The following is a 17685-nucleotide window of genomic DNA, read 5'->3' as shown; positions in this document are numbered from 1 at the left end:
GGACAATGATCCTAAGCATACTGATAAAGCAACACTTGAGTGGTTTAAGGGGAAACATTTAAATGTCTTGGAATGGCCTAGTCAAAGCCCAGACCTCAATCCAATTGAGAATCTGTGGTATGACTTAAAGATTACTATACACCAGCGGAACCCATCTAACTTGAAGGAGCTGGAGCAGTTTTGCCTTGAAGAAAGGGCAAAAATCCCAGTGGCTAGATGTGCCAAGCTTATAGATACATACCCCAAAAGACTTGCAGCTGTAATTGCTGCAAAAGGTGGCTTTCGCAAGCCACTGTATCTTCTTATTAATCTTTTTATGGTTGACCAAATGTTGGTCAAAACTAATCTGTTCTGTCTTTCTTTTATTGCAGTGTAAAAGGAATAAACAGAAATATAAAAACTACTGTCAAAATTTGAAATCACATTCCACACTAAATGCAAATCCCTGACTCACTGCTCTTACCCCCTTCATGAAGAGCTCTCAAACACTACCCAATGTTATATTGTAAATTAAAATAAATTGTTTACATAAAGCCTTTGCCCTGGCCGAAGGTGTATTAATTTCTTATGAACAAACTAGGCAAGTTTGCAGAATACCACACTGAAAATGTTCCCCTAAATCTATTACAGATGACTACAGCTGTTGGAAGAGTGCAGGAATTTTAATGAATAAACTTTCTTTTAGTTATTTTGATGATTAATTGAAAAATAAAATTACAAATAAAAATAAAATAAAAATTTAAAATTAACGTATTAATGTAAATCACATTTCTAGCACAGAGTATCTGTATGCATCTCTGGAGTTCTCTGCTTTCATTACACAACCAACCCAGGTTAGACACTAACTGCTGAAAAAGCCAATACATACTGGATAGCAGTTTGGTGATTTCCCAATTACATGCAAGAAATCTCCATCACCACTATGCAGTCCGCAGTTCCCAATATTTAACAGAGTTTTTAATTGATTCTGAAGTAAATAAAAAATATCCCGTTTACATTTGGACCATCCATAGACAGCTGAAGATTGACTTTCTCAACACAAGTGCAGTAATCCCATCTTGCTCGTTTGGTTGTTCCCATTATCCAAAATCTTACCCTTGAAGGATCCCATGATCAACCTCTTCAGCAACTGTGTAGTCTCCTATTTTCTGTTCTGAATGCCCCTTTATCTAAACTCCATTGTGACCCCTGGTCCTTGTTTCTTTTCAGATATTGTAGAGTCCCTTGGGTCGAACTGTCAATACCTTTTAGAATTTTGAATGCTTTTTAGGTCGTACACGTAGTGTTCAAGTATGTGCTCTTTTAGCCTGTCTGCATATGACATGCCTGCCAAGCCCGGAATAATTCTGGTCGTCTTCTTTGCACTCTTTCTAGAGCAGCAATATCTTTTTTATAGCGATGTGACCAGAACTACACAATCCTGTTACAAGTGCATTGTACCTACTTCCCTTGATTTAAATTACACTTTTCACAATGTATCCGAGTATCTTGTTAGCCTTTTTTAACCTCCATCTCGAGCTGTTCAGCGTGTTGACATGTAAATAAATCCTGTTCGCCTACAGAGCGTATCAACTTCAACCTCCATCTCGATCGCCTGCCTGTCACTCAGCAGCGAATGCACGCACCCACATGGCAGGTGGCTACTCTGTCACAAGCCTTAAAACCCTGTATCTTTCTAAATAAGGGATTTAGGACAGCTCCCTAATAAAAGCTGAATATTAAAACAATAATTGTGTGAATATAGTAATTGGTACAGCTGTGAATGGTATTTAAAACAGGATTCATTCATGAGATTTTTTATATAGCCACCCTTACTATGGTCCCACCGCAGTCGGATACGCAATGGATTACTGTATTACACTTAACACATGGTGTTGGTGTCAGCGCGGCCTACAAATATCTTGCAGCTACTTTGCCATTTTCCCACAGGCGCACATGGATCTCCACCTGACTGGATTTTTGACTTATGGTTCAGACTCTCACCATATAACACAAACTGATCTGCTTTGCCAATATGCTCCAATAACATGGACTTGAAATAGAGAGCAATATCATAACAAAGGTAAGCACGTTTTCGTTCTCCACAAGAAAACGATGTAGCTATTTCACTGCCTGGGAACATCGGCTGAAACAGCTTGTTAACTACTTTACATGATTTGTACGAGTAGTGGTTTTTAATTACGTTTAATGCCCACGTTATTTCCAACTTTAAGCAAGCGGTTTTGGTTACACAAGATGGCACTGTCCCAGAGGCACTTGAACTTGAATTTTTGAAGACTTGAACACAGCAATTTAACTAACTAGTAATCTTTAATGTTCATTGCACTAGCTGACTTAAATCACAATGACTATTTATTCACAATGCATGTGACTTTTGCTGATGTCGAAGCTTTTCGTACAATACTGACATTCTGCTTCATATCGATTGCTTTGGTCTTCCTGCAGCCAGTCACTCAAGAACTAAACACACAGCTAACTGAACAGTTATTAAGCAGCAACCACAATCTCACCCAGCTCTGGCAAGCACAGAACTCACACGACAATACACTTGACTGACAAGGCGGTGAGCCAATCCAAAAGCACAGAACGGTGCACCAAATCACATTAGGTCATATCTGAATGGTTGTTTGAAATATATTTGTGGGGCTTAAATGTGGAATTTAACAAGTATATTAAAAAAAAAAAAATAAGTACCCAAAAAAAAAATATCCATGACTTTTCCATGACCCTATAATAACACCAATTTTCCAGGGTATTCCAGGACTGGATTTTGTTAAGGCAGTTTTCCAGGATTTTCCAGGTTTTCAAGCATCGGTATGAACCCTGCCAGCACTGGAGGTACTGTGTCCTCGTGAGCGCAACAGGGGCCAGACCAGCAGAGTCCGCTGTAACACAACCTGCAATAACTGTTCCTGCCCATTTTGCCTCCCCAATACACGGCAGCGCCGGTACCAGGTACAGCCAGGACGCAAACCTGCATTTCCCTGACAGTATGACTCACCCTGAACGTCATGCAGAAGTGCCTTGACCAGTTGAGGCTGCTGGAGATCACACTATAATGTGACTCTTAATATTCTGAAGCAGGCGAATCTCACCTTGTTCCGCGTAGGACTGCTTCTCATCTTTGTCTTCAGTGATCTCATACATGTCTTTGTAGGAACGGGCCAGCCGCCAGAGAAATTCTTTCTTCTCCTTGTACTATTATTGAGAAACACAGAAAGACAACTGCATGAAACTCCTGTATATTTATTTAACCAGCTAGTGGCTAGTGAGGCATTCTGTGGTTTTACAGTGGTGTCAATATAATTGTTTTTACTGACAAACTCCTCTTACATTATGTATAATCATTTAGTTTCAGGTGCCCCTTAAGGGAGATTTTAAACATGTTTTTGTGTTAACTAGAACATGGAATATCACAGGGCATGATTACAAAATGTAATCTGCTATGATTTCTTGGCCTTCTGTTTTTAAAAACAACTCAATTTTACAATAGTAGAGTATTAAATTGATGGTGACATACAAATGTTGTGATGCTTATTAGTAAAACTCTAGCCCGACGACTGTCTCCATTTCTTCTGTACATTGTTACACGTCTGAAATATCACAGATCGCAATTAATATATTCTTTTGGTTTAGAATCGCTCTGTGTAACATGTTAGGTTTCAGTCACCACACCCTGATGACTTTAAAAAAAAAAAAAAAAAAAAAAAAAAATTAAAATCAGAGAACTCTCACTCATGTCTTCTTGAGATGTAAGGCTGGTACACCCGAGTGTAACCATTGACCAGCCCCCCTGCAATGCTGCCTGCCCCAGTGGTGCTTAAAAATATCACACTTGTCTATGTGGTAATTCTTCCTGATGTACTATATCTACTAGTGGCCGGTGTTGCAGAGGTACAGGTCAATGGTTACACTGGGGTGTACCAGCTATACTTGAGAGAAGACAGGTTTGACAGCTCAGTTAGCCACGGATGCTTTAACAGTCTGTCTAAACAGTCATCAGGATGTGATGACTGTCTGAAACAGAAAATGATACTCAAAAGGGAATTGAAACAAGAAGAATACTTTAGTCAAGACAACTGTGATATTTCATACAAGTACCAAGTTATTCTTTAAGGAGATTGAGGTCACACTACATGGATTTGCAAATCCACAGTTAATGGATGCATTAGATAAAAAATTAAAGTCTAGTGACTTTAAAAATCCAAATAAAATTAGCCCCTTGCTAATATGAGGCGACCGGCCAGGTCAACTCCGCTTTACAGGATGCGGTCAGCTGTCAGATCTAATTACAGCAGCATGTCCTTTTTCAGCATCAACATTCTGGCATTTCCTTCCTCTTCAAGTGTGAAATATTGTTTCCTTTAAAGCCTTTTAAACTGCTTAATGTACTTGTTTTTAAAATGTTGAAGTTATTCATTGTTGTATGACTGTTCCGTTTTACTGTAACCTCGCTGTTGTAGCCAAATTGGCACCAATAAGGATGGAAAAAACATACTGAAAAAAGCAGTTCTGCATTTTTAGCTTTTTAAATTAATAACCCTTGATCAACACAACAGTTTCTACCAGATTACTCTTCCACATGGTCACAGTGGCCAGGAACTAATTTGTCGCAGCACAAACAATTTCCCCTTTAATATTTAATTAACGTTTACTTGCAATGGGAATAAAATAAAAAGGCAAAAACTGTAATGTGCTTTCTTTTAATAGGATTTTCACTTGCAATAAAATGCCATCCAGGGGACAACTTCTGTAAGGCTCTCTCAATATAACTACTGCACAGTATCCTTGACAAATATTAAAACAATCTGGATTATGTTTAAATATATTGTATATATCGCTGAGATATGGACAACTCAGGAAACAGGAAAGGTGAAGAACCACAATTCTGGAAAACAATGGCGGGTGTTCTTAAGTACAACATATCAAAGAGTGCCATGGGCACACTGACCATGGGCTTGTTGCTTAGCAACAGCTGGAACCCCTCAACATGGTCCTGGTTGGTCCCCGAGTGGAGTCTGTCACTTGTCTCCAGTAGGAGGTTGAACTCATCATCAGGCAGCTCCATGGTCAGCTGGGCATTGGGGTCCTCATCATCCAGGCTGAGGGAATCCCGTCGGAGCGCCTTCACCGTGGCGCAACTCACTTCCTCATCATCATCATCCTCAGTATCCCTGTCAGTCTCTTTGTCCGTGTCTCCATTGTAATCAGACTCTGCATTTGCAGTCGTGTATCTGAAACACAGCAAGAAAACAGACTGTGTTACTGACGCACGCAGCTTTCCTCAAAATCAATTATTTAAAATAGGCCATTACACAATAGGAAGCCTTCATTTTCCACATGGAAGGGTGCAGCATAGGGGAATGCTGGAATTAATTGAACATACAAATGATAATACTGCTCTATGCCTGGCAGTAATCAACGCTGAGTACAAACGGACAGTCGAAGCAATAACTTTCCCTTACCTTGGGCCCAGACTATCTTTGATTTCCACATTTAAGAAAAGCATGTGATCTTTTAACTTTATTAGCGTCATCTGCCGAGGAGTAGGTCACGAAGCTTCTGTCTACGGTGACAGACAGAAAACATCTCTATTATCCACATTGCCAGTGAGATGCTACTCACTGGAAATATTTGTGTTTTGCTTTTACTGCTGTTCCCTGTAATGCTGCCTGAAACCTTTTTTTTTTTTTTTTCTTTTTTTTAAATTAATTTGTTGATCATTGCTTATTCAAATTATTCTGAAAACAAATAAATGCCAATTTTTCAAAATAATTTTAGAGCACCCAATAATGTCCCCTCACCATGGTAGTAACCATCTTAAAAAAATAATTTAAAAAAGCACTAAATAATAGTGCTGGGACAAACATCCAAAGATTTGAATATCTTTTTTATCTATTTCGATACAAAACTCGGATGTTTTGTATTCGCTAGAAATGATAAATATACCTTGCACTTATTTACGCATTTATTGGATATTACTCTACTTTAACGTATTATATATTGTAACATACTATGAAATAGACACATACACACAGGCCCCTCCCCCTGCTGCTATGCTGTCTCTGCCTGCATGCTGAGCAATATAATGGCTTTTATTACTTTTTAAAAACAAACAATTATGAGCAAATATCTGAACATGAAAATCCTGTGTTCGACCCAGCACTACTGAATAATGCATCAAGGAACCAAAAACACGTGTCAGAAGCGGGAGAGTTTAGAAAAAAAATGCAAAGGGTACAAGAGAACACATGAAAAATACCAATTAAACACACAAACACACAAAGCTGACAATAATGTTTAACGTCATGTGTGTTTTGCTCCTCAGTAAGACTGCTGGAGAGGTTTTTGGAAGGAAAGACACACATGGACAATTTTGTTTTCTGGTCACGCTGCACTAAGAGGATCTGGAAAAACTATTTTTCAGAACAAAAAACAGCAAAAAATCTACTGGTTCCAGCTAATGATAAAAAGCTAGTGCACAACGGAGATTGCCCATTTATCTGAGTGACCTGTTAAGAACACCACTCCAGCTGTTCACCCCGTCACTAGGCACTGACACAACACCTGGTTTAAGCAGTGCCAACAACACGTCCAAACCAATTCTTGACAATTTCACTCTACAGTACTATAAATCTGAAACAGGTTCTTAATTTACTGAACTCTTGGGACACAGAAGATATTTGATTAAAACCAGGAAACAAAAAAAAAAAGGTTTACATTTGCCAGGCTGCTGAGGCAATACAAGGCTGCTATAAGAATACTTTCACAAAATACAAATTAGATAATATGTAACATTAAATGTCCAATGCAGTGGTCATTTCAGCTAGATAATTCAATGTGCAGAATGTTAGATGTCCCGAGACAGCACTTAACAAAAGATAATGTTAATTATCTAGAAGACCGCTGCCTAGGACATCAATGCCTAATGACTATGAAATCCCTATCTCAAACGGTTTCTGAGATACGAGGGCTGGATACTGGCAGCAGCTTTGTACAATAACTGGCACAAAATGGTAAGATTGTGTCCGAAGAGTTCCTATAACCCTAATAACATGAGGATGCAAGCTAAAATGGTTTATCACGGATTTGCTAATTCATACACGCTCATGGGAATGCTTAATGACTGTTGTTGCTGCAGGATAATGAATGTTCATGCTGCCAAGAAAATTATTCCACTACATCTAACCTAATATATACTGAGATCATTTTGTAGGTCTCAAATTTTCCTACACACATTATAGTATAGGTGAATTGGATTTTTTTTTATTTTTTAAGTCAATTTATTTGAAGGGGTTAGTGAAGAAAAATTATTCAATGCTCCTTGCAGATACTTCAATGCTACACTTTCGGTCAACTTTATAAGACGGCATCAAGGAATTAAGTTGACTCTGAAAACATGTCAGTCATAGGAAAAGCAGTGATTGGTACTCAAATGTCTGGCTTCTGAATTCTTAAAGATAAATTTGGTTTGTTTTTAATTCTTGTGAGATAGATATTTTTACAAGATGCACTCAGGAAGAGTGTCAAAAAAAAAAAAGAACCTTTTTGAATTGTTTTTAATACAAAGACTCAAACTTCCAGATGCGTACCTTAATGGAAAATACAGCATGGAAAAAAAAAAACAAAATGATGATCATACATATTAAATAAGACTTACTGGAATTATTTTGTTAGGTATACATACTTTAACAATAATTCTGGTAAAGTATACTTGAAACCTGAAAACACAATCTTGGGTCTCAACAGTTTATTTTCAAGTTGGCTCTTCGAGTACAACAGTTGCAATATTTATGGTCACAAATGGACTTTAATAGGTTAATATTCAGAAAATGCAACCTGGTATAAAAGATTCACCCCAACGACTCTGTTGGGAATCAGCTTTTTTCCATCATTGTTTTTCCTCAAAGTCAGGAAGAAGGGAAGTTTTTAACACCTTAATTACCCTCTGGGGGCAAAAAACAAGTGCTAGGACAAGAAAGCAAAGGTGGCTATGTTGAAAAACAAAGGTTTACCCATGCCAAGGGTGGGCTTCCTCTCCCTGGTACATCAGAACAAACTGGGTCACTCTGAATCAACACATAACGAACTATAAATGTCTGGCTGGATATTAATAAAAGGCGATTCAGGAGGTAAAACAGGAATTCCCACCGTGGCCAGCGGAAGACAAATGGTGCTCAAAAAATGGGGTTCTAACAGTATGTTTTGCCAGAGCAATTCTTTACATATTTTCCCTAATTCACACACAGCTCTTTGGTTTCCTGTTTTCTTTCCTGAACAGGGTCTATTCAATTCATTTGAAAATATTGTAGTTAAAAAGGTGCATCATGAGAATTATTCTTTGAATCAACAATAACTTTAAGCATTTCTCTTACAAGCAACAACCTCATAATGTACTGCAATCGTACTGCGAGGGAAGGAAGCCACAAGGATGCTGGTTCATCTGTGACTAACCTGTCATAGGATGATTTGTGTACACAGAGGACATAATTACATAATACTTAGAGCCTTGCTTTAAAGATCAGGTGGAAGCGTAAATACTTTAAATACCAGGCAATTGAATAGGATTCTATGCAATCTATAGATGGCAGAATAGAAAGATGGCACGTTTCAAACATATGAGATTAAAGGTCAGTTTTACAAACACTGATTAGCAATGATCTTGTACTACCTTTTAAACTGACATAAGGTAGTCCAAGATTAATGATAAGCAGGGTCTGTGAAAGTCTGTGGACTCTGATTAAATATAGTAATTTAAAGAGAAAGCACGTGGTAACCTACCCTCCCTCACTCTCCCCATCGTACACACTGGCTGCGCCTGCGCTTGCACTGAAGTAAATGGAGCTTGAGCTCATGGAGTCCGAGCGCTCCCTCATGAAGAAATGTCTCCGTTTCCGCCCTGCCTTCTGACTCTCCTCCACACTGGATCTGTGAAAAGGTAATCAAATTAATTCAGATGAGAATGGCAATGTACACAGAGAGACGCATTTCATGCATAGTTTCACACCCGCCGTAACGCGTCAATAGGGTGCACAGCCAACTTGGACAACCAGGAAAGTACCAATTTGAAGCCAGGTCCAATGTGTTTCAATTGCTTCCGCCACCAATTCCTTAATGAAGAATTGGGGTAGATAAGTGCAGCAAGTTCTTCAAAATATCCCTTCAAGTTATCCTTGCAAACCATTTTCCGTCATGGACACAGAAAAGTCTGACCGATCTGCTGTTTTGCTAATCGTGAATGAAACTGGCTTGCAGCAGGGAGACGCACCTTTATGGATATTAAATGAATCAGTCACATGAGAGAAATGCAATTTACACAACTTGTTAATTGTGTGCAATTTACCATATGTGTTTCCAATTTTGTATCCAACCCCTGTAAATACAGTATTCCAAATAAAAGCTGAACAAGGTAAATGACATACATTTATGGATGTAGATTTATCTTATGCAAGAAATGTCCAAACCAGGTTTCATCTTATCTGGAGTTCTAAAGATGGCCTTTATAAACCTGACAAAGAAACTCTTCGCCATAACTCATGCAAACTTAGATCACCATGATCTAGATCTGACACTGTCATGCACCTTGTATTAAGGAATGCAATAACAAGTTTCATCACAAAGAGCAAGAGTTAAAAAGCTAAGTATGACAAACTCACATATGGACATATGTACAATAGTGGTAAAACAACACAATAATGTAATGGTATAATACGTACTGCAATATGTATCACGATACATTGGATGGTCTTGATGATGCATAAAACCATCAAATGCTCATTTAATGATGTACCATTTTGTTAAAAGAAATGTTAAATGAAACAGCAAGAGTATGCATTCATACCAACTACAAAATACATTTCTTCATTCAAAGAACAATAAGCTTTTGGTCTTGTATCTATTACGATATGATAGATCATGTTAAGAAAGTATCACGATTCATGATGAATTGCTGCACCTCCAATGTACAAGCACTATTATTTAATAATCTCAGTGAACATACATCCTCCATCAGGCTTAGCCTAAATAAATTATGTTCTTACTTTACTTCTTTGACTATCTGCACAACGATACCCTCAAGCCCCTTCCTCAGGTCAGCCACCTCACTCTTGAGCTCCGTCACACACTGCAGCATTGTGTCCAGCTGGTTCCACAACTCCACCTGCTGCTCCGGCATCAAGCCACGGCCATCCGTCTCCCTCAGGACAGCGCAGACTCGAGAAGCTGAACACAGGCACAAAAATGGAACTATCAATTACTTCTTGATTACAATACAATGACAAAATCAGACAGTTAGCTGATCACTACAGAAAAGCAAAGTACGGTGCAAGGAAGATGTAATGTAAAGGTGGCTAAGTTAACCATGACAACTGGGGCAAACTTAGATCCCACTTTTTCCACACATTACTACTTTGTAGCTAGTTTGTACTGCAATAAAATGCAGGGCAAAGTTTGCCCATTTTGTAGATATCACAGCTTAGTATTTTATTATTGTCATAATAAAAGTAGACCACCATGTGATCTCCACAAATGTAAGTGTTGCTGCACATATGGACCACAGGGGATAATAGTCTCTGCTCAATTTAAGTAAAAGAAAATCCCAAAAGTGTAATTGTTTATAAGCATTAGGCCTATCTACAAACTAATTATATTTTACAATTGTTCTTGTATTTAGTTTGTAAGATGAACATGTAAGGGGCTTAATGTACAGTAGCACAGCCATACTGTCTTCTTCACTGAGAATATTATATACATGTAGCCACCAGACTGATAAAATTAAGACTGCCTTGTTTAATTTGGAGCTAGGCAAGGATAACAGTATACATTTATTATATATATATATATATATCACACACATACACTGTATACAGGCAGAGAATGCCATATTGCTGACTAGGGTGGATTTCATAATAATGATGGTTCAATTTTGTTTGTTGTAGTACACACTATAAAAGTTGATAATGAATAAATGATCAGTAGCGATGGGTGTATTTGTTCTTGCCCAAGAATCGACTAGGCTCGTTTTGCAGCGTTTGCTACTGAGGTACTATTGGGCACACCCTAAATCGAACTTAACTGAGAGAAACATACAATTAAGCTGTAGCCAAAATCTCAATGTGCTTGTTCAATATTATATGGAAACCAAAAAAGTGACATGAATGCAATATGGAAGTCATAAAACACAAGAGCTCTAAGAGAAAGTTACCCCCACATTTACTGTGAGGAGTTTCCTTGTAATTTTATCTGATTTGAAATTGCAGTGTCATCTTTACGCAAACTTAAGCACCCCCTCAAAGTGATGTTTTACTACAATGTCCCTTCTGAGCTCCCAGGTTAAGACTAAACCCAAATATTAACTCATCCTGCAATTTCTCAGCCATTGTTTTGCCCTGAAGATATTCTGGTTGATAAACAAACAGTTGATGTACTCTATTCAATACATTTGCCATTTTTACTGACACTAAGGCAGTTGATTCCACAGCTGCCAGTAGTAGCACAAAACAAATTACTAATATAACCACATTTCGCTCTCTCACGTCACTAAGAAAAAAATCTTTAGCCTCGATTAGCTACTAGCAACAATCTTAGGGGCTTCCACAGGCAGTAGAATTTGTATTTGTAATATAAGCCCAGAATTAGACTTTCTATTGGTTCTAATCACTTAGATAACATGTATGCACCACAGTACATTCAAACTGCTAGCACATGTTGCGAAAATTGACAGTGCCAGAATGCTCCATTATCCAAACAGCCCAATACTGTGCCAATTAACATACCTTATTATATGAACAGAAATAGTTATGGGAACATTTGATGTGAGGTCCAGTAACTTACTAGTTGGAACTTGTAAGAAGCCAAAACGTTTAAAGAGAATCGACCAACACCCGCCGCATGGACTACAAGTGTTTGGAAATGAAAACAACACGTACCTTGGCTCTCCACGTCTCTCGCACTGCTAGTGATGTTTCCATGTGGTCCAACAGTACTGTATAACACAGACGGGGAGCTATTTTCATTCTCAAGTCGTCGGCCTTTTCTTTTTTTTCTGTCTTTGTAAATCAAATAAATTACCCAACCGACTCCTGCCGTGGCTCCTAATGTGAGCCCCACCACGGCGTTCGATCCCAGTTTAACCATGGAGTACCGTAGTTCGTAAATATGACCTCAGTGCCGATCCCTTTTCACAAATAGCTTAATATAAATATAAAAAAAAAAAAACACTATAAGAAAATAAACACGTTGTTATCAAATATACAATTAAAAATATATATATATATATATTCCTTCAGATAAATGTAGCCTATCGTAAACAATTTAAACACAATTTGAAAGCAGTACCAACGTTTTATCACCGGCACATGTGTTTTATTTTGTAGGTACCCAGGCAGCACCGTGTCGCATTTGTCTGTCTAGTTTACCAGTTGTATGTTTTAATTCTTAATATTCTTTTTTTTTTTTCTTAATGAATTCTATCAGTACACACCGCTACAATTTCACTTTCTACAATGCAACGCGGGAATGTAAAAGCAGACGAACTCAACTTGTGCAACACAAAAAAGGTTCGTCGGGAAACTGCGCTGCATTTTTGCTAAGTGGTTTTAAGTTAAAAGAGGTCATGTATGCAAATAGGAGTATATTGGTGTCAAATCTGAATTAAATTACAGTAATGGTGTATGTAACTACCGATATACTTTCATATATATACTGCCGACTATTCAATTCATATTATTTTATTTTATGCAAGATAGGATTGATTACAGATGACTTCATTATCAACATTTTAATACATTTACACCCAATTATCACATTATCCGTGTTACCAAAACGTAAGCCTATACAACAATATTACAAAAACCCTCCCACTTATTGTCCAATTTACATTTTAAATTCAAAATATCAATTTCCACAAATCAAAATGACTCGAGAATCTCGTGTAACATGTTCTCACCTTTTAGGGTTTAGCATGAGCACTCCCTGTTATTGTGTTGAAGATCAGTAAAGGTACTAGGATTCAGCTTTATATTTGATTTGTTTAATATCCTGACGAAAAAGTGGCCCAGTAATAATATTTTTGTTTTTGTTTGTTTGTTTGTTTGTTTTTTCACAAAGCAATTTATTGCCAGTATGATGCTTTACAATGTATAACAGATAAGGAACAGTTGACTCATATGTAGGTCATACAATTCAGGATTATTTGGAAAGACAAATATGGTAAGGATTACTGGAGCACGGTGATACATTAATCATGACCGCTTAGGAAATTGAACACAGAATAGTTTTGTCCAGCTGCTTTTCATAAATTATTCTAATGAAACCGCAGAAAAGCCTTAATACGTAAATTACATAATGCCATAAACCTCACGTAGCGTGCACTGCGATTCATTGGGTTATTTGTCACATGTAAAGTTTTTAAAGGGGCATAGGATATAGAAAACATAAATAATATCTGGTACCATACTAAAGTAAGCTTAACATTTGGATACCTTATTTCTAAGCATAATGTTGAAATAGGTTATTCCTAGTAAAATTAATTAAGAAAGGATTACATTCGGTTTTTTTTGTGTTTTTATTTTATTTATTTTATTTTTTTTATCCAGCCTCCTAATGCAGTAGGTTAATAATTAATAATGAATGACTTGTAGACTGTTGCACCATAACCTCTCTGGTAAGCTCTCATGTGCATCAATCTCTTTATTAATCTTTTACTAAAATTAGATTAAAATGAAAGCTTTAAAATTCTTTAAACTACATGTCAATAATAATAATAATAATAATAATAATAATAATAATAATAATAATACCATATTTCTTACCACACATGTACAGCACACATGTGGTGCTTTTGGTATAAATTTCCAATCGGAATCTTTAAAAAATACATATTTTTCTAACAAGATAATTCGACAGACATTTCACAGAAGTTGGGTACATGTGTTTGCAGACCAACCACCTCTTACAAATGATAGAAATTTGTGATCATGTGAAATGAAAAGCACCCTGTGGATATTAAAGATGTTATCTCCCAGCACTTTGTCACTTGAAACGGATATGAAGATGATCTCTATCTGCAGGTTTCCATTTTCAGATGCTCCCCTATGTATCGAATCTATTCAAGAGGCATTTCAGAGCCTATCCGCTGTGCCATCGCCTTCTGTGCCTTTATTTCTTTGTTGTTGTACTTAAGGAAATTATATTTTCTTTGTCTTCTCTGTGCTGATTATATAATATAAACCAGTGCATTTCACTCTGTTTGATGTCAGTGCTCCTGTTATGCAAAGGATCTGTTTTTTTATTTTGTTTTCAGTAGTCCCATATAAAAAGGAAAAATGTATCAAAATGATACATTTCATTATCTGAACAACCACAGATTACAAATTAATTTACACAAACTTTCCTGTTGTGGGGAGTGGCACTTGAATGTAGCAATAAAACAAAACACCTTACGCCTTGATAAGATATGCAAGTATAAGTTAATAATAAGCATGCAAACCATGACCTAAGATGAGGCAGCAATTCAGAAATCATAGAGAATACACATACAGTAATAGAAAAAAATGTGATTCGAATACACTATACTATCCGTTTAATTTAATAAATTCCCATTATGACAAATGCTATAGTATTGCCAAATTAGCAAATAAAGTACTGTCGTGTGTAACTGTCGTATATTTCCACTTTTATCAGTATCACGCCGGTCATGTGCGTTTGTCTTTAATAATTGTGAATGGGAGAGGCCGGTTTTTAATTTGGGCTCTCCGATTGGCTCCTCGGAGTGGGTGTTTCCGCATGCCACTGTCAGAGTGGCAGTGAGGAACAATCTCAGGTTCAGGACGGGAACCTGTATTTTGTATATGGCTGTGGATCGGAACTATTTCCAAACGAAAACCTCTGGGGACAAGAAGAACCAACACAAAGGGGTACAAAGTGAAGTTCAGGAATGCCTTACGTACTCATCAGCACACAAATCCGACTGGTTTGTAACATACATTGCTTTGATTAATATACAATTATTTTTCTGTTCAAAGGCAGCCATTACAGATTGCCAGCCATCCTAATCCATGCTAATACGATTTATTAAACAGGATATAATTTCTTTGCCATAACATAACGCGCTTTGATTTGTGAATACACGAGTGTTTATCGTTCTATTTCTTTCCATTTTAAAGAAATGCGATGTCTTCCGTAATAAAAACACACACAGTGACAGTTGAAATAGAGTTTGTTCTGTACTTTTTTTTTTTTTTTTTTTTTACATGAAATAGTCGTCTTTAAAAACTGATATTCGCCATTTAAGGTTTCGCGAGTGTTTGTTTTGGTGTGTTGTTTGGATTTAGACCTTTTAGGGGAGGGATTGGGTTTTGTTAAAACCTGGAAGCGATTATAGTAAATTACTACACTAAGCAGCACGGTCAGTTTGAAGCGAACTACTTGCATTGTTATTTGCACAACCAAACTGGTTATCTTGCAATTACCGGTGTTACGAAGACTTATGTAGGATGAAATCAGTTTCAGTTGCCAGCAATTTACCGCGTTTTGTCTAGATTTTTTTTTTTTTTTTTTTTTTTCGCATAATCCGGCGAATATAGACTAACCGTCACCTTAACCTAACAACTTTAGAAAAAAAATGTGACTTCGGGATTCGGACAAAACAAACCGTGGCTAAAGTGCGGACCTGATAAGCAGGGGAAACTGGTAAACATGGGGCAATGAATTCTACGTGCACACGTGTACTTGCTATATCCCTGTCTGTCGTAGCCTTTCACGTACGCAGAACAGTGCCTTATCACAAGTGTCAGTACCAAAGATATCAAGCTAATTAGTGGCGGTGCTTGTGGAGATCTCAAAACTAAGGATCATGCCATTCTGAACACATAATTATTCTTTTCAAAATGACGGAGCTTTTGATTTTACTGCATGTTGTTTAAACACAGTAACACTTGCATTTCCTTCTCTTTTGTAGGAGACAGGTCCCACAATGGTTGGGGATGAATATTCAGATTCAGCACTAATGAACTATTTAGGAGCCAGAAAGACCACAATGCTAGGGAACAACTTGTGAGTACAAACCTGTGCCATTGTTTCTTACGACACAAAAGTAATAGACATGACAATGTTTTTAAAAGGGTTTCTCGACTCCCTTACTGTAGACATGTCAGACCGACTCTGCATGAGACTCACTCATTGCCTATTATATAGGCATTAATGGAGACATTGGCCAGGTTTCTATGGAAAAAGAAAGTCTCACCTTTTTCTCACCAGTTACTGAATCTAAACGGTCATGTACTTTTTCACGCATGGATTTTGAATGTTGAATCGTGTGGATAAATAAATGTTGAAAAAGCATCATGTTTTTTTATTTGTGTCATTTGTTTAATCAGGTTATCTTTATCTGTTATTATGACTTAGATTAAGATCGAATAACATTTTAGGTTTGAAATATGTGAAAATCCTAAGGGGTTCACTTGTCTAACTGAGGGTGTTTTGTTTGTATTGCAGTTCTGAATACCATGTGGACGAGCCACCTCGAGTGATTCTAGACAAGCTAGAGCAGGCTGGCTATCGGGTGGTGAGCATGACAGGGGTGGGCCAGACACTGGTGTGGTGTCTACACAAGGACACACTATGAACAACATGGGGCACCCTCCCAGCCAACAAACGCAAGGAACACGGATTCTAACTAGGATGTCCTTTTACGTACCTTCATCTCAATGTCCCATAATAGTGAAGTGCCAAAAGCATGTCTTCAAATATAAATGCTTTTTAAAAGGTAGTACAGTCATGCTTTCGAACACTTCCCATGCAGCAAATAGGTCCAAAGAGTTTGAGATGTTGTAAAATCAGTACCATTTTAATCTGCTCCCTTTGACTATGTTCATCCCTTTGAACTATTAAGCGCTATATATATCTATCTATATCTATCTATCTATCTATCTATCTATCTATCTATCTATCTATCTATCTATCTATCTATCTATATATATATATATCTCCATATTCCTTTGAACTTAAGATGCACTTTTTAACTTAAATTCTTAAATTCAAGTACTCGAACAGCAACATGACTTGCTGCCGAAAAAAAGATGACCCAAAATGTTACTGCCTGATCTTGAATCATCTATGACATACAGGCAGCCATTTTCAAGAAGCTTTTACAATTTCAGTGTTTCTAGCAAACAGTACTAGCTTGGACAGATCAGAAATGTTGATCAGACCCCTGTATTCTTCGACATGCCAAGCAATACCAGGTCCCAAATTGGGAGAAAAACAGATGAGAAGCAGCACATAACTACAGTACTCTGTGTGAGAGCAGACGGGCACAAACTGCCTCCATGTGCGTAATTGGGGTTGTATCTTTCTAGATGGGTATTTATTTTATGTTTAATTTTTTCTTCAAATTGAGGGTGGGAAATTCGGTCTGTCTTAAATTCAAAGGAATATGATCTGTCTATATCTATATCTACAGTGTATATATATATATATATATATATATTAGTTATACATACACACACATACAGTATGTCCCGGAATGAATACTCAAAGCTGCAGGCCACATCAGTCATGTATGAAAGATCACTTTACTCAAAACAGCAGCCCAGTAAACTAATGAAATATATTAGAATGCCTTAGGCCATTCTTATTTGTTTCATTGCTTATCTTTGCTATTCTGTATAAAGAGCTAGACTTTGT

General features: G+C 37.2%; 2 protein-coding genes across 3 annotated transcripts in view; one reads left to right on the top strand and one right to left on the bottom strand.

Moving 5' to 3' along the window:
* rmdn3 (regulator of microtubule dynamics 3) overlaps positions 1–12538 on the bottom strand; it is a 61127-nt gene extending 48589 nt beyond the window's left edge. Inside the window, exons 1-6 of the mRNA XM_041266646.1 lie at positions 12341–12538; positions 11928–12189; positions 10041–10221; positions 8782–8928; positions 4952–5234; positions 3096–3198 (exon numbers count right to left, since the gene is read on the bottom strand). Of these exons, the coding sequence (XP_041122580.1) occupies positions 3096–3198; positions 4952–5234; positions 8782–8928; positions 10041–10221; positions 11928–12135 (922 nt within the window). The 5' untranslated portion in view covers positions 12136–12189; positions 12341–12538. The remainder of the gene's footprint in view (positions 1–3095; positions 3199–4951; positions 5235–8781; positions 8929–10040; positions 10222–11927; positions 12190–12340) is intronic.
* Positions 12539–14779: 2241 nt separating this feature from the next.
* Positions 14780–17192, top strand: LOC121324329 (GTP cyclohydrolase 1 feedback regulatory protein). 2 transcript variants are annotated; one of them, XM_041266055.1, is made up of 3 exons: positions 14780–14915; positions 15959–16053; positions 16495–17192. In XM_041266055.1, the coding sequence occupies exons 1-3, from the start codon at positions 14850–14852 to the stop codon at positions 16622–16624; spliced, it is 291 nt and encodes a 96-aa protein (XP_041121989.1). In that variant the 5' UTR covers positions 14780–14849; the 3' UTR covers positions 16625–17192. The 2 variants fall into 2 exon arrangements, with proteins under 2 accessions (XP_041121989.1, XP_041121990.1); XM_041266056.1 differs by having other exon boundaries at positions 14791–14971.
* The last annotated feature ends 493 nt before the right edge of the window (positions 17193–17685 follow it).

The sequence above is a fragment of the Polyodon spathula genome, chromosome 12, assembly GCF_017654505.1.
Source record: "Polyodon spathula isolate WHYD16114869_AA chromosome 12, ASM1765450v1, whole genome shotgun sequence".
NCBI classification, from domain to species: domain Eukaryota; kingdom Metazoa; phylum Chordata; class Actinopteri; order Acipenseriformes; family Polyodontidae; genus Polyodon; species Polyodon spathula.
The sequence above is the reverse complement of the archived record's forward strand: the minus strand, read 5'-3'. Positions and strand labels throughout refer to the sequence as shown.

Excerpts from the sequence above, each read along its gene's own strand:
- LOC121324329 (XM_041266055.1), top strand. The coding sequence starts at position 14,850 with ATGGCTGTGGATCGGAACTATTTCCAAACGAAAACCTCTGGGGACAAG. Across the intron at positions 14,916-15,958 it reads AGAAGAACCAACACAAAGGG|GAGACAGGTCCCACAATGGT; the intron begins GTACAAAGTGAA and ends TCTCTTTTGTAG. Across the intron at positions 16,054-16,494 it reads ACAATGCTAGGGAACAACTT|TTCTGAATACCATGTGGACG; the intron begins GTGAGTACAAAC and ends TTTGTATTGCAG.